The sequence below is a fragment of the Panicum virgatum genome, chromosome 5N (genome assembly GCF_016808335.1).
Source record: "Panicum virgatum strain AP13 chromosome 5N, P.virgatum_v5, whole genome shotgun sequence".
Taxonomy (NCBI): Eukaryota; Viridiplantae; Streptophyta; class Magnoliopsida; order Poales; family Poaceae; genus Panicum; species Panicum virgatum.
Genome location: NC_053149.1, coordinates 10,170,746 through 10,188,945, shown reverse-complemented (window position 1 = coordinate 10,188,945; position 18,200 = coordinate 10,170,746). Strand labels below are relative to the sequence as shown.

At 47.7% G+C, this 18,200-nt stretch overlaps 1 protein-coding gene and 1 long non-coding RNA gene across 2 annotated transcripts; one reads left to right on the top strand and one right to left on the bottom strand.

Moving 5' to 3' along the window:
- Positions 1 to 3,811: 3,811 nt before the first annotated feature.
- LOC120673697 lies at positions 3,812 to 8,689 on the bottom strand. Its single transcript, XM_039954665.1, has 9 exons — positions 8,346 to 8,689; positions 7,240 to 7,436; positions 6,347 to 6,519; positions 5,870 to 6,154; positions 5,579 to 5,637; positions 5,430 to 5,466; positions 5,272 to 5,343; positions 4,651 to 4,954; positions 3,812 to 4,498 (listed from the first exon to the last, which is right to left on the bottom strand). Exons 1-9 carry the CDS (start codon positions 8,479 to 8,481, stop codon positions 4,124 to 4,126), a joined length of 1,638 nt encoding a protein of 545 aa, XP_039810599.1. The 5' UTR covers positions 8,482 to 8,689; the 3' UTR covers positions 3,812 to 4,123.
- A 4,885-nt stretch (positions 8,690 to 13,574) lies between these two features.
- Positions 13,575 to 15,428, top strand: LOC120671952. Its single transcript, XR_005673914.1, has 2 exons — positions 13,575 to 14,439; positions 14,718 to 15,428. It is a non-coding gene; the product is annotated as an uncharacterized LOC120671952 (long non-coding RNA).
- The last annotated feature ends 2,772 nt before the right edge of the window (positions 15,429 to 18,200 follow it).

Sequence of the window (18,200 nt, the reverse complement as noted above, 5' to 3'; positions counted from 1 at the left end):
CCGCTTTGATTCTTTGTGTGCATGAGATCGTGGTGGTTCTTAGAGCTCTTTGTGGTGAATCTATGCCCTCTTGCCTAGTGCAAAACACCTAAGATTCACGAGTTCCTTAGGATCGAAGTTCTTGAGCGCTTCACGTTCTTGAGAAAACTCGTTCTAGCTCGAAATTTCTTCGATTCCTCTCAAACCATGGAGTAATTCGTTGATTCCTCTCGTGGACGTGTTCACAAGTCCTTTGTGATAATTCCTACAAAATTTAGTGAGATTTGAACTTGATTTGGCCACTCGATCAATGAGTTTTCAAAAGAACGCAGGTTGGAAAAATCGGTTCTGGACACGTGCAGAGTTTTTCCTATCACCGGATGAACCGACGTTTTCAAGATTATCACGTCGGATCACCCGGTGAGTAGGATTCTCATGAGTTAGGGTTTTGTTGTTGAGCCGTTGCATCGAAGAGTTCTTTTTGTCCCTTATCGGTTTAACCGGTGAGTGGTTCTGCGTTTTGAACTACTCTGCACGTCGGTTAAACCGACGATGTGCCCCCTATGCACGTCGGTTTAACCGGTGACCACTAAGTCTTTTTGCAGTCCCTCTGAACAACTGCACCGGCGATTAGATTTGATTTTGTCGGATCATACGGTGTGTGCTAACACCGGTTGAACCGACGTCGTGTCAATCTCCACGTCGGATCAACCGGTGCTCGCTTCTCTTTGCTACCGGCTCTGCTCATCGGTTGAATCGACGCTGTTCAAATCTGTGCGTCAGATCAACCGGCGAGTTATACCGTGTTGTGTCTTGCGTTGTTTCTTCGCGTATGCTTCCGCATTTGTTCACACTTTGTTCCTAGGGGTGTTTAGTGTTGGTGTAACTCCTCATAGCTACTCCACACGTGACCTAGGACTTAAGGGGTTGGGTGTGTATTCTGGGACTCAGCCAAAGCTTCAGTTTGCAAGAATTTTCATTTGGCTCCCATTCACCCCCCGGTCGCCCTTTCGGTCCCTCAATTGGTATCAGAGCTTGGTTAAGGTTTTCAGTACCTTGACCAGTTCCAAAACCACTTGGCGACCATGGCGAGTCTTGGTAAGATCACTGTGTTTACCGGCGATGACTATGCTTATTGGAAAGTGCGTATGCGAGCTTTCTTGCAAAGCATGGGAGCCGAGGTTTGGCAGATCACCAAGAACCAGGCTTACGAGGTGCTTGCCGTTCGGACCACACCTCTCCAGGTGTCCGAGCACAAGGCTAACGCCAAGGCTGTCAATGCCTTGTTCGCTGGCGTTTCTCGTGCAGAGTTCTCACGCGTCCAGGGTTTTCAGGAAGCCCACAAAGTTTGGATGTGTCTTGAGAACTACCACGAGGGCACACCTTAAGTCAAGGCTAGACTGTTCGAGACTCACCGGCGTGAATATGAGAATTTCACACAAGGGCCGGGTGAGAGCATTGGCGACATGTTCAGTCGGTTTCAATCGATTGTGAACAAAGTCAATGCGAACAGATCTGCTGATGCCCTTGAGTACACAGAGCATGAAAAGGCCCTCAAGTTGCTCTACGCACATGACCGCTCTGTGTGGGATCTCAAGGTGAACACGATCATCGAGTCTGCTGGCTATGAGACTCTGACCGTGAATGAGCTTTTCAGTAAGCTCAAGGTCACGGAGGTGGATAACCAGACACGAGCCAAGCTCAATGGTGCCCCTCCTTCCAAGAGTGTCGCTCTTGTGACTGGCCCACTTGGATCGAGCTCTAACGCTAATTCTGCTCTTGGCTTTTCTCTTGCCTCTCTGCCCTCTGTTACAGATGAGCAGTTAGAGACGCTGGGCGACGACGACTTGTGCCTTCTCATCAGCAAGTCCCAGCGTGTCTACCACAACCGGCAGAGGCAGAAGAACCCCGGGTGCTACCACTGCGGCGATCCGAACCACTTCATCGCCGAGTGCCCCAAAAAGTCCGGCGGTGGCCAGAACAACAACCCCGACTACTACCGCCACCGCGACCGCGACGAGGGAGGCTCCAACAAGGAGCGTCGGCGCCACAAGCACCGCAGTCGTGACCGGGGAGGACGCTTCGACAAGGAGTCGCTCAAGAAGCGCTTCCAGTACAAGGCCAAGAAGCGGGAGAAGGCCTTCCTGGCGCAGCTTAGCGACCTCGACAAGAGCTCCGACACCGACCGCTCTTCTTCACTGACCTCTGACGACGACGACAAGAAGAAGAAGAAGCGGGACAAGGATGCCACCGGCTTCATCGGCCTTTGCTTGGCGGCCGGTGGGCGCAAGGGCTTCTGCACTATGGCGGGTGAAGCAAATGGTGGCACCGGCGATTAGATTTGATTTTGTCGGATCATACGGTGTGTGCTAACACCGGTTGAACCGACGCCGTGTCAATCTCCACATCGGATCAACCGGTGCTCGCTTCTCTTTGCTGCCGGCTCTGCTCATCGGTTGAACCGACGCTGTTCAAATCTGTTCGGATCAACCGGTGAGTTATACCGTGCTGTATCTTGCGCTGTTTCTTCGCGTATGCTTCCGCACTTGTTCACGCTTTGTTCCTAGGGGTGTTTAGTGTTGGTGTAACTCCTCATAGCTACTCCACACGTCACCTAGGACTTGAGGGGTTGGGTGTGTATTCTGGGACTCAGCCAAAGCTTCAATTTGCAAGAATTTTCATTTGGCTCACATTCACCCCCCTCTGGTCGTCCTTTCGGTCCCTCAAAATATTAAATGTAGCTAAATAAAATAACTAATTACACAGTTTGTCTGTAATTTGCGAGACGAATCTTTTGAGTCTAGTTAATCCATGATCGGATAATAATAATGAATACAAACGAAAGTGCTACATTACTTTACACCCTAAAATTTAGGCAACTAAACAAGGCCAAAGATTTTTGCCATTGCAGAGTGAGATGCTCTCCTGCTGCACAACCTAGAACGCCAGACCCGAGAGCTATTTCTGCTCTAGACCCTTGTGCTCATGAACTGAATTACTTAAGCCCCGTTTAGTTCGCGAAAAGTAGGCGAAAAATTACTATAGCACATTTCATTATTATTTGGCAATTAATGTCCAATCATGGACTAATTAGGTTTAAAAGATTCATCTCGTGCTAATTAGTTAAACTGTGTAATTAGTAATTTTTTCAACTTTATTTAATGCTTCATGCATGTGTCCAAAGATTCGATGTGACGGGTGTTGCAGTAAAATGCTCTGCGTCAAGCTGATCAGCTCCAACTCTCAAGACTCAGCATTCATTAACAACGTACAGGATCTGTTTCTCCAAGGTAACACCAACAAAGCGTTCTACAAGAAAAAAAAGGCAACAAGTCGTCCAGCTAACTCACAGAATTAGTGAACTAGACGTATAGCCCGCGTATTTGCGCGGTTAGTATTGAAAATTCAAAAATTTATATGTCGTTATATCTTGACTTAAAGATTATACTATTTTTTACCATACATCACCCGTTCATTATCGTAAATTGTCTTATTATTGGTTAAAAGAATTCAAATATAATCTACCTACAATAATAATTTGATTTGTTGAGCTTTAATAATATTATGAATATAATTATTCTTATTTTTATTTTATTTTGATTGTTTGTTGTTAGCTTTAGTTTTTATTAATAGTATATATTTGTAACTGAGACATAACTAAATAATATTTATATTTAATTTTCATAATGACATTGTTGAATGATTTTTAATTAGATATAGAGATATTTTAGGCTAATTTTTATTATAATGACAGTTGGAAATAGTTGGAAATTTCTAGACCGTGAGAGCGAACGTGGAGGCTCCGTTTGTTGGCTAAATAATAAGATAATAAATTACTGAACTTAACTCTTCCAATTCGCCTGGCGTTTTCTAGGGTACTTGCCCCCCTGATCGCTTATCGCATCGTTCTTACACTGATACATCATGCGCCATGGCATCAACTATTCAACATACAACAGAAGAAGCCCGCATTCGACCTAAACTCTCTCCAGTCTCCACTGCAAAATGGGGCTTTGCCCCGCAGTGCTTCCGTCTCCTTACTTCTCCTAACTATCTCCAGAACCCACTATACCGATACTATTTTACATAGCCATGGAACTGTACTAAATCTTGGTTTACCATGGGCGTAAGTGGGCTCACCCGCTTACGGTAGTGGAGAGCTGTCTACTGGTGTGATCCTCGACACTGAAGCCAAGTCAGACACCTCCTCCCTTTGGGGGCGGTCCGCAAACAGCATCCAGATGAGGTAGAGAATGAGGCCTGAGGCCATGAGTGCCAGGCCTGCGGAGACTAACTCGAGGTCGCGCTCCACAGGAGGGCAGTATTGTGAGGCAATGGCGCTGAAGGTGGCACGGACAAACTTGCAGTCCTGGAAGCTGAGCAGGACTGGAGCATAGTAGTAGAGCGCATAGCTTACATTTGCAGCCAAGACAAGTTGTCCGTAGATTTCAGGAGTCAGGGTTTTGTTGCCTGAGCACAGGTCGGTGTCTTGGGTCAAGCATGTGTAATTCTGCCAGGCCTGCAAAAATTATGAAAAAGACTATTTACATGATCCTAATCGACTATTTCAGGATTCCCAATCGAAGTTCAAACGATCCAGATTATGGCAGAAACCTTCAGTGGAAAAGCAATGACAAAAACTGAATTGTCAAGAAGGATATCAATACTTACTGTTGTTGCATTTTCAAAGGTGACCTCCCTGGACTTGCACTGACGATCGTTGAAGTTTGAATCATATGGAGAACATAAGTACGGCATCAATTGCCCAGGATGATTATGATGTGGTCTTCGGTTTGAAAGAGCAGATATAGCCCTATTAACTATCCTCACAAGCATCACCACAACTTCTTTGCTCTGGTACAAGGTACGATTTGTTGTACTTTCATCCACACATGGAAGGATGTTGCTGAGAGCTGTCTCTGCTTGAGGATGTTGTGCCCATTGGTCCATTGCTTCACAGGTATCCTTTGCAGCACTGTTGTGAGAAGATTGTAATACTGTTAATACCAAAAAAATGGTCCTTACGACAGCATATAGTTATCTAGGTGTTTGGCAGGGAAAACTATTGACGCGAGTTGCTAACTTATGAGCACACAGCATCTATCAACTGGTAAGTAAATTTACTAACATACTGGTCCTGCAATATGCTTCCATTTCCTTTGATGGTTGCATAACAAAAGACTGACAAAACTGAAAAGGGATTCAGTAAGAATGGTACACCAAGACTATAGTCCCGCCACTCCTAAACACATTCACATCACACAAGGGAGACAAGTCAAGTAAACAATATACCTGTTTAGTATCAGGAAAATTCCTAGAAGAATGAACAGAGCCGCCACCATTTTGCAGCATAAGATAACAAATCTGTAAAGTTCAAATGGAAAGATGTTAAAATTGCAACAGTACAGCACATCAACACATAGTACTTGGCAGATGGGCAGAAAGTTTACATGTAAACTGTATATTTTGGTCCATATAGCTCTAACACTGCAGAAGGGAGAGAAGCGTGTTCAGAAATTATAAGATAGGTAATAACACACATAATGTTACAGAAGGAAAAAAGAAATAAATTTTGATGTTGACTAATAAGACGGCATACCATATCCAAGGAATGCAAGAACTGGTAACATCACAGCTATGCAAATCAATACAACAGACCTGCAAGGAAATATGATTTAAATTTTCAAATTGCAATTGCAGGCAAAACATTACTAATCTTGCTAAAGGAACGGCATCACTAGCCCATTTGGCATGTGATTATGTTTCTTGTCAATATAGTGGTGTCATTTTCTAAGAAAGGTGGCATACTAATTTTAGTAGCTTTTAAATGCTGATTCCAAGGTCAAGGAAACAAGACAGAATCTAGTGGAAGAGCAGTTCTCAAACGTACATGATATGGAGAACTTTTCTTATCCTTTTGTAGTTTTCTGCTGTCTTCTGAGATATGGTATCAGCTGCTTTATTTAAGTCACCCTTTAAACTGTCAATTTGACCTTGAACGTCTGATGGAAGATACAGTGCTGCCACAGTGATTGTCTTTGCAAATGACAAGTATTCCGTGACATTCCTTAGGGACTGGATGGTGAAATCAGATTGATTTACAACAAAATCCACAGTCCGTGTAGCTTCTTCATGGAATTTACTCTGCCCATACAGAAGGACAATGCACCCAGATCTGGTACAAAATAGATAATTAGAAGAAATCAGAACCAGTCATGATAAAAACTTAACTATGAATGAAGAAATTTTATCTGGATGAAAAACGGCCATAAAATAAGATAGAATAATCATATGCTTATAGCAGTAATCACCCAAAAAAATTACAAAACAAAAGAAGAAACAGTTGCTGAAAGAGTTAGTGCATTACATTAATGTAAGCGCAAAGACCATGAGTAACACAGGTTGTACTATCTCTGCACGAGAAACCTTTCTTTTGGCCATTCTTGATCCAAAATAGCATCGTGCAACTGCAGCCATCCCAAAAAAGACGAACCACAAGGCAGCAAGAAGAAATCCAGATACTCCTGTGAATGAAACAGACTGAAACAGACTTGATTCAGCTAACGTGGCAATGAATGCGAGTATTCTGCAAATTAGAAAAAGGATGGATGGATTGAAAAATAACAGCCATATCCTAAATAGAAAAACTGAACACTAACAAATTTTTTTGAAGTAAATACTAACAAGTTTTATTGCCCTTGGTAAATATAGAAGTTCAGGCTTTGGCCTAGTTTAACTTAAACGTATGCTGTGCCATCCCATGAAGGCATTGTCATTTGAAAATTTGCACTAGTATTCTATTAACAAGAGGAAGTTCAAAAATATAAGACAGTCCTAAAATATCGACTGCATATATCTGAGAACAGAACTTCTTCAGTTATTTCTGAACTCTAGACAGCTAAGTATATAACTGTTCATGGACATGTGTCATCAGCACACTGTACCCATCAAGTGTAAACACTATAAATTACTAAATTAGCCAGCCATAAAGATATTGTATAGTCTTGACTCTTGGCCCATGTAGTGGTTCCTCCTACATGAAGGAAAGAATCAAGATAGTCCAGCTCCTCCATCTTCTAGATTACTCAAAGTATCAGCAGCCGACTGAATTTCTGGTTTATATAAAGCCTGTACTAATCCTACTACCTAACCTGCTTCCATCAACCACATAAATACTACCGACATGCTACAGTAGCATCTCTAACGAACTTAAAGCTTTATGCGCATGAGACTTTTTAAAGTTTAAACAAGGACACATACCGCCCAGTAGTGCTTGTTGGTGACATTCCACCCTCCTTCATACACTCGGAGATGGCGGAGAACATCTGGCCGCCGCGTCCTGTCCTCAGCCAGAACCAGCGGATACTTCGCGCTAGGGGCCATAGCTGCCGGCCCCGCCGCTGCGGCCGGCATCCCTTTCAGCAGCCCTTTTGCCCATGGCCCCAGGTTCTTCACCTCTAAAATAAGACATATTTTCATGAAGCACAACCCTTTAACACCAGCATGGCTGATATATTTGGTTATTTGCAAGAACTGAGAATTAAAGTCCTACTTGCTTTACACTACACGGAAGGCAGGAAGTGCACCATACTGCGCATAAATAAACTATGAAGATCTGATGTCGATGGAACGAGTGGAACGTACTCGGATTTTACAAAGGAAATAAAAAAGACAGTTTCAGTCCCACGAAGAAATGCGTCATGTGAGGCTGGTCCGGGCGCATGTGCATCAATGTGTGAATGTGACGGGAGAGAGGAGGCCAGAAGGGGCAGGTGGATCAGAGCACCGACATGACTATTAACTACAGCAATCGAAACAGCCAGTACTTGACTTGTTCGTACCGAGGCACTAAAATTAGCATAGCCGAGGCACATACGGGTTTAGAAAGTGCGCCGCAGTCAGTCAGAGAAGATCTGCAGGCATGATCGGCAGCTGTATATACGTACTCCGTATATAAAACTAAAACAAGTGTACGCCGTACAAATAAACAGGATCCTCCGATCGAGCGGAAGAAGAAACAAAGCCGAATCATACGAGACTCCAATCGTAGAGACGCCTATCTCGAGTGAGCTGAGATCGCCTGAGAAGAGTTTCTACAGAAGACTCCCTACCAAAAGTAACCCACCAAAACAGTGCACGCCAAAGCGCATCGGAACGCCGAAAATCCGCTCCTATCGAATAACAGTACCACCACCACCCATATCGCAGCATCCTCCGCACCACTCGGAACGGATTGGAGCCGACGATCGAGCTCGCCCGCCCGATCGACCCGATCCCCCCTTGTCACTCGATCGCCCACAAACGACAAACTAACAACGGGACCAGACGGAGATCGCCGGCGGCGGACTGGGCGGTTAGTCGGTTACCTGGCGCACTCTCGATCTCCCTCGCCGCGCCGCCAAGGTCGGCGAGCGAGTCCCCCGAGGCGTCGGCGCCGGCCGCCACCAGCAGCGCCGCCGCCAACACGGCCACCGCAGCGGCGGCGCCGCGGGCTCCCGCCATCGCTGCGGCCTGCGGGCACCGCTCACGGCTCACGGCGCGCGGCGCCGCCCCCACCGCGCATCTAGGGTTCCCGACGGAAGCCCGCGGCGCGGCCGCGGCCCTCGCGAGACGGCGGGGAGGTGCTGTGGGAGCGCGTGCGCGCGCGCGCTGGGCGAGTGGGAGACGGAGACGGAGACCAGAGACACCAGACCACCGCTAGTGACACTGCGCGCCGCCCGCGCCACTAGCCGGGTCAAGGTCTTGTACTGCCACTGCCTCGTGGGGAGCGAGACCGCGTGTGCGCTCCGGTGGGTGGCCGTAGCAGGGGCGGGGGCGGATGACATCTTCCCGCGCCGCGTGCGACGCGGTAGTGCGGTACTCGTTGCGCAAATGCTCCGTGGGTCCCACAACGAGAGCACGTGGGCGTTGGGTCCCGCGTGCCAGTGGGGGAGGAGAGCCCGGTGTGTCGGGGAGACGGGTGCACGTAGCGTTGGGGGCAGAGGGCGCGAAAGGGGCAGGACAGGACACAGGAGGTGATGGACCCGTGGGACCCAGCCGGATCTCGTGCGCCGCGGTGGTGGGGGCTGGTGCTCGCGAGGCTATACAGTAGGCTCGGATTTAGTGGTAATTACGAGGTGTGCCACTGATGCGGATCGTTGTAGTGTTTGCTGTGCTCTGCTGCTGCGAGGCTATAGCGGCAGGGGTGGTTTGGGGAAGATGGGGTCCGGCAACGTGGAACGGGCGTCTCTGTCTCGCGGGAGGCGGGCCCACCTGCACGTGTCTTGATTTCCAGTTACGATGCCGATGCGTGACCCCGTAGTGCGGTGCAGCAATGCTTTGCTTGCCTTGCCTTCCTCAAGTCAAGAAAGGTGGCCAACTCACATGGACACATTTGCCTAGCACTTGGCCCAGAACACGGAAGGGTGGCCGTTAACCCTAAAAAAATTTCCCTCGAAACACGCCATCAGGGTGCAAAGGTCCTTTTGACGAAAAGATGCGAGATCTGCTTACTGCGTAAGCAAACCACTAGCTCACTAGCTGCTCAACAACTGAGCAGGCATGCACGAAAAGAAAAGGCCATCAGGCATCAGCGTGGAAACAATCGCTAATATAGCGGTATTTAGCTCCACGACAATGTAACAGTTTTTGTGGACTAACATTGCAGACTCAAAGTTGTGAACCAGGTCATAGATGATCCTACAACCGTGTGACAACTGACAAGATCGAATTTTCGACCGGCCGTGAGGCTTGCATGACCTATCCTGGGAGACATGCGTTGCAGGCAGTTACCGACGGCGACGGCGACGCCGCCGTGTGAGAGCCATCGGCGGTGCCCATTTGGTTTTTTCTCAGACCGGTGATCATTTTTGTTTTCAGATGTGTTTTATGGACACAGCCCATAATTAGAGAGAGGGAGGACCTACACTTTTGGCCCAAGGGCTTTACCCAATGTTAGTTTTGTGTGGGCTACGCTATGACAGCCCCGGCGGCGTTAGACGACGCCATGCAGATATTCGACTGTTGCTGGCCCATCTGTAGGCTGTAGCTAACGAAACGGGCCCAGAATTTCTGGCCCAGTTGCGTCATGTATTGGGCCACGAAATCTTATGACGGGAGTTCTCTCCAAAGTCACTCCGACAGCAATCCACATCCTGGCCGCTCGATTGATTGCTACGTAAAAGAAGACAGTGCTGGCGCAGTAAAATATCAACGATTTTCTCGGCGACTAGTCCATTGTCACACGCACGCACCACTGTTAGTCAACTCGCCAAGCCAATCAAGGGAGGTAGTGTGTGGGTGCACGGCTGTCACGACGATAGGGCTCGCAGTAAAAAAACCTACCAGCCTCTGTCCGGGCTCCATGGTCCAAAGACCTCGCCACCCCACAAAGCGCCGCCAAAACATCCCCCGGTCGAAGCTCCCGGAAGTCGAGCAGATAGATCGATGAAAGATTAGGCAGGGTGGCCAGGAGAGGGACGTGCACCAGCATGTTCTGGAGCCCCCGGCCGGACAAGACAGCGGATCGGATAAAGCAAGCCCTGATGGGCACGGGTTACGGGCACGGCACGCCGGAGCATCACATCACCGTATCTGTATCCATCCGGATTAGCCCGTGCCCCGTGGTACAAGGAGTGATTAACGACTGCTAATCTTGGGGGATCAAGGATAATTAAGCTCCACCGCTTCGACCAGCCATCCGTCAGGTTTGTTTAACACCCTGCAAGCTGCCCAATGAGCATTTAGCAGCAGGACCGTGCATGCAGCACCTATGCACTGTACACTTCAGCACTTGTACAGCAGTGGCAGCGGCATTTCGGTGGGTGGGTGACCCGTGACCGTGTGAACAGTGAACCTAAACTAATCTACCGGTAGGGTAGGGTACTGTACCTACCAGTGGGGCCCTGTTTGGTTGCGTATAGGCTATAGCACAAGTAGCACAAAAAAATTTGACCAATAATTAGAGGTACTAAATAAACTCAATTTACAAAACTAACTCCACAATCTTGCTCTACTTCGCGAGATGAACCTAATGAGACTTTTTACCACACGTTAGAGGACGGTTACTGTAGCATTACTGTAGCCAATCATTGATTAATTATTGTTATTAGATTCGTCGAGAAAAGTTACACCCATCCGTGAAAAAGTTTTGCAAATAAACTTCGTTTAGTACTTCATGCATGTGAGATTCTTTTCTCGGGAATCGTGTGTTATGATATGAAAAAAACTTGACATGCGGGGGGTGAGACCGCCCTCACAGCATTGTTTGAGAGGTAGAATGATTTTCTCACAGCAGGCCAAGAAAACCCCCGAACTCCTGCCCCACCCGTACACGAGGTCCCGTCGCCTTGTGAGTTAGGCCGGACTCCACAGTGCTTTGGACGTGGGACAAACGAGGGAGTTTTTTTAACCCCAGAGTTAAAATTCGCTCCCGAGGGTATCGAACCCAGTACCTCTGAAAAGTGCATACAGCGATGCCACCACTACAAAAGCAGGCCTTTGGCGATATGATAGAGGAAAACAAACAGAGCCGGATCCTCGAGCTGCCGATCGATGCCGAGCAAGGTAGACGGAGGACAGGTAGGTTGCGGTGGCGGTGCAAGTACGTGCACAGCTCTCTCCGCTGGGCTCGGCGACTCGCGGGACGCGGAATCATGCGCCGCCGGCACTGTTCACATTGCCCCTACGATCGATCGACGACTGGCCTCACTGACCGACGGCATATGCATGCTGCCTGGCGCTCGCCTACCGGCCACTGCGGCACAGCGTACCTGCACGTAGGGGTGGTAAAGGGTCAATATTTTGAACTAAAAAATATAAGAATCGGGTCCTAAAAAGATCAGGCTCTAAATATATGTATTTTTGAACTAAAAATTTTAAGGATCCTATTGGACTGTGAAAAGTCCACTAGGATCATGGCCCATTACCACCCCTACTGCACGGCATGGTCTCCCTGGTGCGGTCACGTCGCTGTCGAGAACCCCGAGGCGGGCTGGGCCGCGGGTGGGCCGTTGAACACCCAATCAGCTCGCACTCGCCGAGGCCGGGCCCGCCATTGACCGGTCAAGATCCGGCGGGGGCTCGGGCTTTCTCGGCTCGTATGCGTATTCATCGCCCTGACGCCCTGCTCCCCTCGGCTCGGCCTCGGGAGAGAGCGACGTCTCAGGTCGGTCCGGCTGGCCCAAACCCCCGCGCCTCGAGATACGCGTCACCGCGGCCCGGTGCTGGTGGCTGGTGGCGGCATCACGGCCCCCACCCCCACCTGTACGTACAGGGTACAGCCACGCTGACGTACGTGAAGCGAAGGAAAATCTACCGGCACGGCATCCATCGGCATCACTTCGACGCTTCGTCCACACGACTCCACTCCCTCCATATGGACCAGGGCCCTGTTTGGATTTTAGGGGTAAAAATTTACCCAAAGGTAAATGTTTTACACCTCACATTTGCCTCTAACTAATTTACCCCATGGGATGTTTGGATTTAGGGCTAAAATGAGGATAAAAGTAGTTGAAAATAGCAATCAATGCCTCTCATGTATCCAATTTTACCCCAATTTGACACCCTCTAAGGGGTAAAGGGGTAAAGAGGGGGCCAATGGGTAAAGGGGCACATTTACCCTACATGTTTGGATTTTTAGGGGTAAATGGAAGGCAAATTTACCCCTTTTACTCTTTTACCCCACCATCCAAACATGGCCCAGGTCTGGCCATGTTTGGATGAAACGAATTTTTTTTTATAAAATCTTATTAATTTGAAGTACTAAATGAAGTCTATTTACAAAAAAATTATACCGATGGGTTGTAAATCGCGAGAAAAATTTAATGATGCTAATTAATCCTTAATTAGCGAATGGTTACTGTAGCATCACTGTTGCAAATCATAGATTAAATATGCTCATTAGATTCGTCTCGCGATTTACAGCCCATTCATGGAAAAAGTTTTATAAATAGATTTCATTTAATACTTCAAATATGTGTCCAAACATTTGATGTGATGTTTTTTTGCGTATACGGTGTTAAAGATTGTGATCTAAATAGGGCTTAATTACTTTATTTATAATATGACAGTAAGACCCTGTTTAGTTCTCACCCCATAAACCCCGTAAACGCAAAAAAAAACATCACATCAAATGTTTCGACATATGCATGGAGTACTAAATGAAGTCTATTTACAAACTTTTTTTTGCATGGATGGGCTGTAAATCGCGAGACGAATCTAATGAGCCTAATTAATCCATGATTTGCAACAGTGATACTACAGTAACTATCAGCTAATTATTGATTAATCATGGATTAATTAGCATCATTAGATTTATCTCGCGATTTACAACCCATCTGTATAAAAAGTTTTGTAAATAGATTTCATTTAGTACTTCAAATTAGCAAGATTACATCGCAAAAAATTTTGCGCTGGAACTAAACACGCCCTAAATAAAAAAGGAAACTGACCTGCAACGAAACGGTAAAAATGAAAGGAAATACTACTGTAATGGCAGGCAATGTTTCGCAAAAAAAAAAAGTAATGGCAGGCAATGAAAACCTTCCAAACAAACGTCCCTCCTGCTCTTCACCCTTTCTATAAAAGCAGCTCTTCCTCTCCGTCCCTTCTGTATCCATGAACAGGAGGAGAGAATAGCATCGTCCGGACTCCGGTGGCTCCTCTCCCAGATTCCCCTTCTTATGGCTCTCCTCGCGCGCTGTCTGCGAAGTTCCCCTTTTTTATAGTTTGGGAACATATCTAGTGTAATCATAACTTTATGAAAACTGATGCAAACCACGAAAAAAAATTTGTCTAAATTCATTAAAAAAATCACACATGTAGATGATATGATGATATACAATTTTGTAAAATATTTTGTCCAAACTCGATTTTTTTTGTGAGATATAAAAATAACAAATTTCAATTATATCTCACAAACAAAGTCGAGTTTGGACAAGCTATTTTACAATGTTGTGTATTATCATATCATCTACATGTGATTTTTTTGATGAATTTAGATGACTTTTTTGTCGTAGTTTGCATGAGTTTTCACAAAAACTATGATTTGCACTAGATACGTTCCCTTTTAAGTTTTGCTCTTCTCTTTTGTTTCATCAAGGTTCCCAATCAGTTTATATATGTTGCTCTACTTCCTGCCGATCTCATGCTTTTTTTTTTTGCATGTTCCATCTTTGTCCTTGGCCTGTCGGATGGTTGGACTGGAAGTGGAGCTCCTATCTTTCCAATGAAAAGGTCGTGTTGATCGGGTGGTACAGCTGCTCGTTCATGGTTCCCACTATCCTATCTCATCCCCTGGAGGTTTACCTGAGCGTTTGAGGTTTGAGACATAGAGAGAGAGAGAGGGCGATGACTGCGGTTTGGCTTGAGATAGGCTTGTGGCTTGCATGACCGAGGAGCCGCACCGTCCCCTCGCTGGCCGCTCTTTGGATTGAAGGGAGCTCTGCGTCTCGATCCCATCAGGCCCTCCTGCTTCCGTTTGTGAGCCCTACTAATTAATGGCCGCTACTTAGGTTTACATGCTTAATCACAGCTCGTACTATTCGTTTGATGTGCTAATCCGTGTAGTCTATGTGGAGAGCTGGTTGGGATTAGTATAGCTTGTTACTGTTTCTTTCAACTATTTTCATCGTTATCGCATAACATTGCTTGGCCAAATCACCTTCGTTTGTTTATTCTATATATAATATATATATATATATATTATCTTTTCTGAAAGGATGTTCTTTTTATATTATCTCTTCTCCTGAATCAAACAGCTGCCTGAGCTTATCCGTGCTGCTGGAGGCTAAGCAGGTGATCAGGTACTTCGACGTCGCTTTATTCCTTTGCTGGTGCGATGTTATGTCATCACTTGTTTACTGCTATTCTGTTTTTGCCTTCCCCGTCTGGATTTGGGGTGGTGCTCTTGGTTTGGATCTCCCACTTGTTACTTGTAATGCTGACTGGGGTTGGCCTCTTCTTGCCCGCTCTCTCTTCCCACCTGAAAGATTCGCACCAGGTGCCTGGATCTGAGCTTCCAAGTGGTGCCCTCGACATCCTCTAGTTTTTCTTTTTCTTTTTGCCTTGTCGCTGTTGCTGAGGTTTGCAGTTGCAGCTCACCCAGGGGTGTTGGCGCTGAACAGGTAGCTGCTGCTGGAGGCTAGCCTTTTCTGTGGCGACGGCGCAGACGAAGGCCAGATGCCCAATATTTTTAAACCGGATTCGCTCAACGTGTCATTTTTGCATCAATTTTTAAACCGGATTGTTTCAGTCTGCCGGGCTGGACTACATTGTTTCTGCATGTTGTATTGATGTAGGTGCAGCCATTCGGTCGGTCCCTATTTACCATTGGCTATGCGCCTATGCTGTTTATTGTATGGTTTTTGCATAATGTATTCGATGTGCATTTTGTTATATTATACACACAGAAAAAAGAAGTATACCATTGGTTATTAGGGCAAAATATAATCGAAAAGCATCATTCTGTATTAGTTTGTGAAAAATTTTGGATTTGAGTACCTTAGCACTTTCATTGTTATTTGGCAAAATAATATCAAATTATAGATTAATTAGGCTTAAAAGATTCGTCTTGCTATTTACAGTTGAACTGTGTAATTATTTATTTTTTCAACTATATTTAATATTTTATGTATGTGCTCGAAGATTCGATGTGACGAATATTGTAGGAAAAATTTTGGAAAAAAAAGGGCCTATGTCGCCTTGTGACCTTGCATCTTAAATTAAGGGAGTAATGTTGATATGCTGTTGCTGCGGTGCGCACTTCTTAATATTGACATTAGTGTGCCCCAAGACAGACAGAGCACGAGGCCGTAGCTCATGCGCACCTAGCATTTCAAAATTGGTATTCAAACAAAAGAAACAATGTTCTTTGCGTACCTGTATTTTGACGACGTGATAATTAACGGTACCTTTTCTTTCAGAACATTGGATGAGAACAATGCCCTGTAACTTTTGAATTTGGAACGTCCGAACGTTCATCTTCTCTAGGGGCGTGTTTAGTCCGCGAATTTTTTTGGATTTGATTACTGTAGTATTTTTGTTTTTATTTAGTAATTAATATTTAATCATGAATTAATTAGGTTTAAAAAATCATCTTATCATTTAAAATTAAATTGTATAATTGATTATTTTTTTCTAAATTAAATTTAACGTTTCGTGCATGTGTCTAAAATTTCGATTCGATGTGACGGCAAGATTCGAAACACGCGGGCTTCTCTTAGAGTGTGTTTGATTGGTGGGTCGAAATGGGTTGGGACGGGTTCGACCCACATCGACCCGTGTTTGGTTGGTGGGTTGTATGGGTTGGGTTGGTCCCTGGAGAGGAATATACTCTTTAGATGCGGGTTGAGTTGATCCGTCTGATTCGAGGGGACCAACTCGACCCACATCGACGTCGTCTTCCTCCGTGAGTCCGTGAGCGCGTGGGAGGCTAGCCCAGCTCCGGCGCGCGCAGCCGTGGGAGTCGGCAGGAGGTGGGGCTGTGCGGCGCGCCTGTGGGCGAGGAGGAGGAGGCGCCATGGCGACCATGGGGACCGACCTCGAGCTGGGGGTCGATCTAGAAGGCCATGGAGGGCGAGAGGGAGTGGACGGTGCCAGTGAAGGCGAGCGATTGCCGCGGCTGCGGCGAGCGGCGCGGGGCGGGTGCAGGAAGGGCGGGCGGAGGAGGCCCCCGGCGGTGCAGGGTGGGCAGGCGAGGCCAGCGCCGGCGCGATGGTGGTGGCAAAGCGGGTGGAGAGAGCCAGCGCCGGCGCGAGCGCGGGCCGGCGAGGCCGGCCTGGGTGGAGTAGCGGTGCGCGGCGGCCAGTGGCAGGTGGGGCGGAATGGTGGCGTAGGCAAGCTCGTCGGCTCTGGGGCGGACCGGCGGCGCGTTGTGGGCAGAGCGGGGCAGGGGCGGGAGCGGGGCGAGGCGAGGCGGAGGAGCGGGGACCACGACGGCTCGCCCAGACGGAGCAGCGGCGCACGGCGGAGCCAACTATGCCGGAGCGAGGCGCAGCGGGGAGCTCGGGTCGCGTCGACCGGCTTCAGCAGAGGAGCGAGGCGCGGGGGGAGCAGGGCCCGCGGCGGCCGACAAGGGTGGAGGAGCGGCGCGGCGGGGGTGCTCGGCCTCCGGCGGTCGGCTCGGGCGGAGCAGCACGCCGGCGCAGGAGCACGGCGGAGGGGCGGCGCTCGGCGTGAGAAACAGAGGAAGGAGATGAGGCTCACACGAAAAAAAGGAGAAGAGAATGCCAACTGGGACCCACGGATGGATGTTGCTAACATGTGAAGTTGGCATCCATGCCATCCCTCGCAATCCCTCCAACCAAACACAAAATTGGGTTGAATCTATCCCTCTAACCAAACACTACATGAGTTAGACCCAACCTAGAAAAATAGAAATGGACTCAACCCATCTCCAAACCAAACACATGCTTACTGCCGCCGAGCACACGGGGCAGTGAGCGAGTGCTGGTGCAACTGTGCAAGCAAGTACGTGCACGGCTCTCCTTGGATTCCCTACTGGGCTCCAACCGCTGGCACAGTGGCACTGCGCTGCTGCAGTGCTGCCTCGAGGAATCATACGCCGCTCCTGTGGGCGTTGGCCGCCCGTGGGATCGACCGCTGCCCTCGCCGACGGCCGCTCCCGCCGCATGCATGCTCTCGGCGGGGAGTCGGGCCGGCGTAAGTGCTTGGGCCCACGTCGCCGCAGGCCGGGCAGGAGGACACGGTACGTAACTGCTTGAGGTCGCTGCGCTCGTGGCCCTGTTTGGTTTAGGTTAGTACAAGTAGCAAAAAAAATTTGATTAATAATTAAAGGTATTAAATAAAAGTAATTTACAAAATTAACTCCATAGCCGTGTTCTACTTCGCGAGACGAACGTAATGAGGTTTTTGACCGCACTATTCGAGAATGGTTACTGTAGCATCAATATAGCCAATCATCGATTAATTACTATTATTAGATTCGTCGTGAAAAATTACACCCATCTGTGAAAAAGTTTTACAAATAAATTTCATTTAGCACTGATTCTTTTCTCGGGAAATATGTGCTAGTAGTACTGCACGTAAACCAAACAGGGCCCGTAGTAGGACAGACAGCGGACTGGCGCGGAGCGGCGAGTCCCGTCGCTGTCGCCCCGGCGGAACGACGTGGGCGCGCGGCGCCCGAGGCGCCGGGGCGGGCCAGCAGACATCGCATCAGGTGTGTTTAGATTCGCGAAAAGCCCACATTTTAGTATTTTAGTAGTATATTATAGTAATTT

Coding starts and splice junctions, on each gene's coding strand:
- LOC120673697 (XM_039954665.1), bottom strand. CDS start 8,481: ATGGCGGGAGCCCGCGGCGCCGCCGCTGCGGTGGCCGTGTTGGCGGCG. Junction 6,520..7,239: donor CCAACAAGCACTACTGGGCG/GTATGTGTCCTT, acceptor AGTCTGTTTCAG/TCTGTTTCATTCACAGGAGT. Junction 5,344..5,429: donor CCAAAATATACAGTTTACAT/GTAAACTTTCTG, acceptor TGAACTTTACAG/ATTTGTTATCTTATGCTGCA.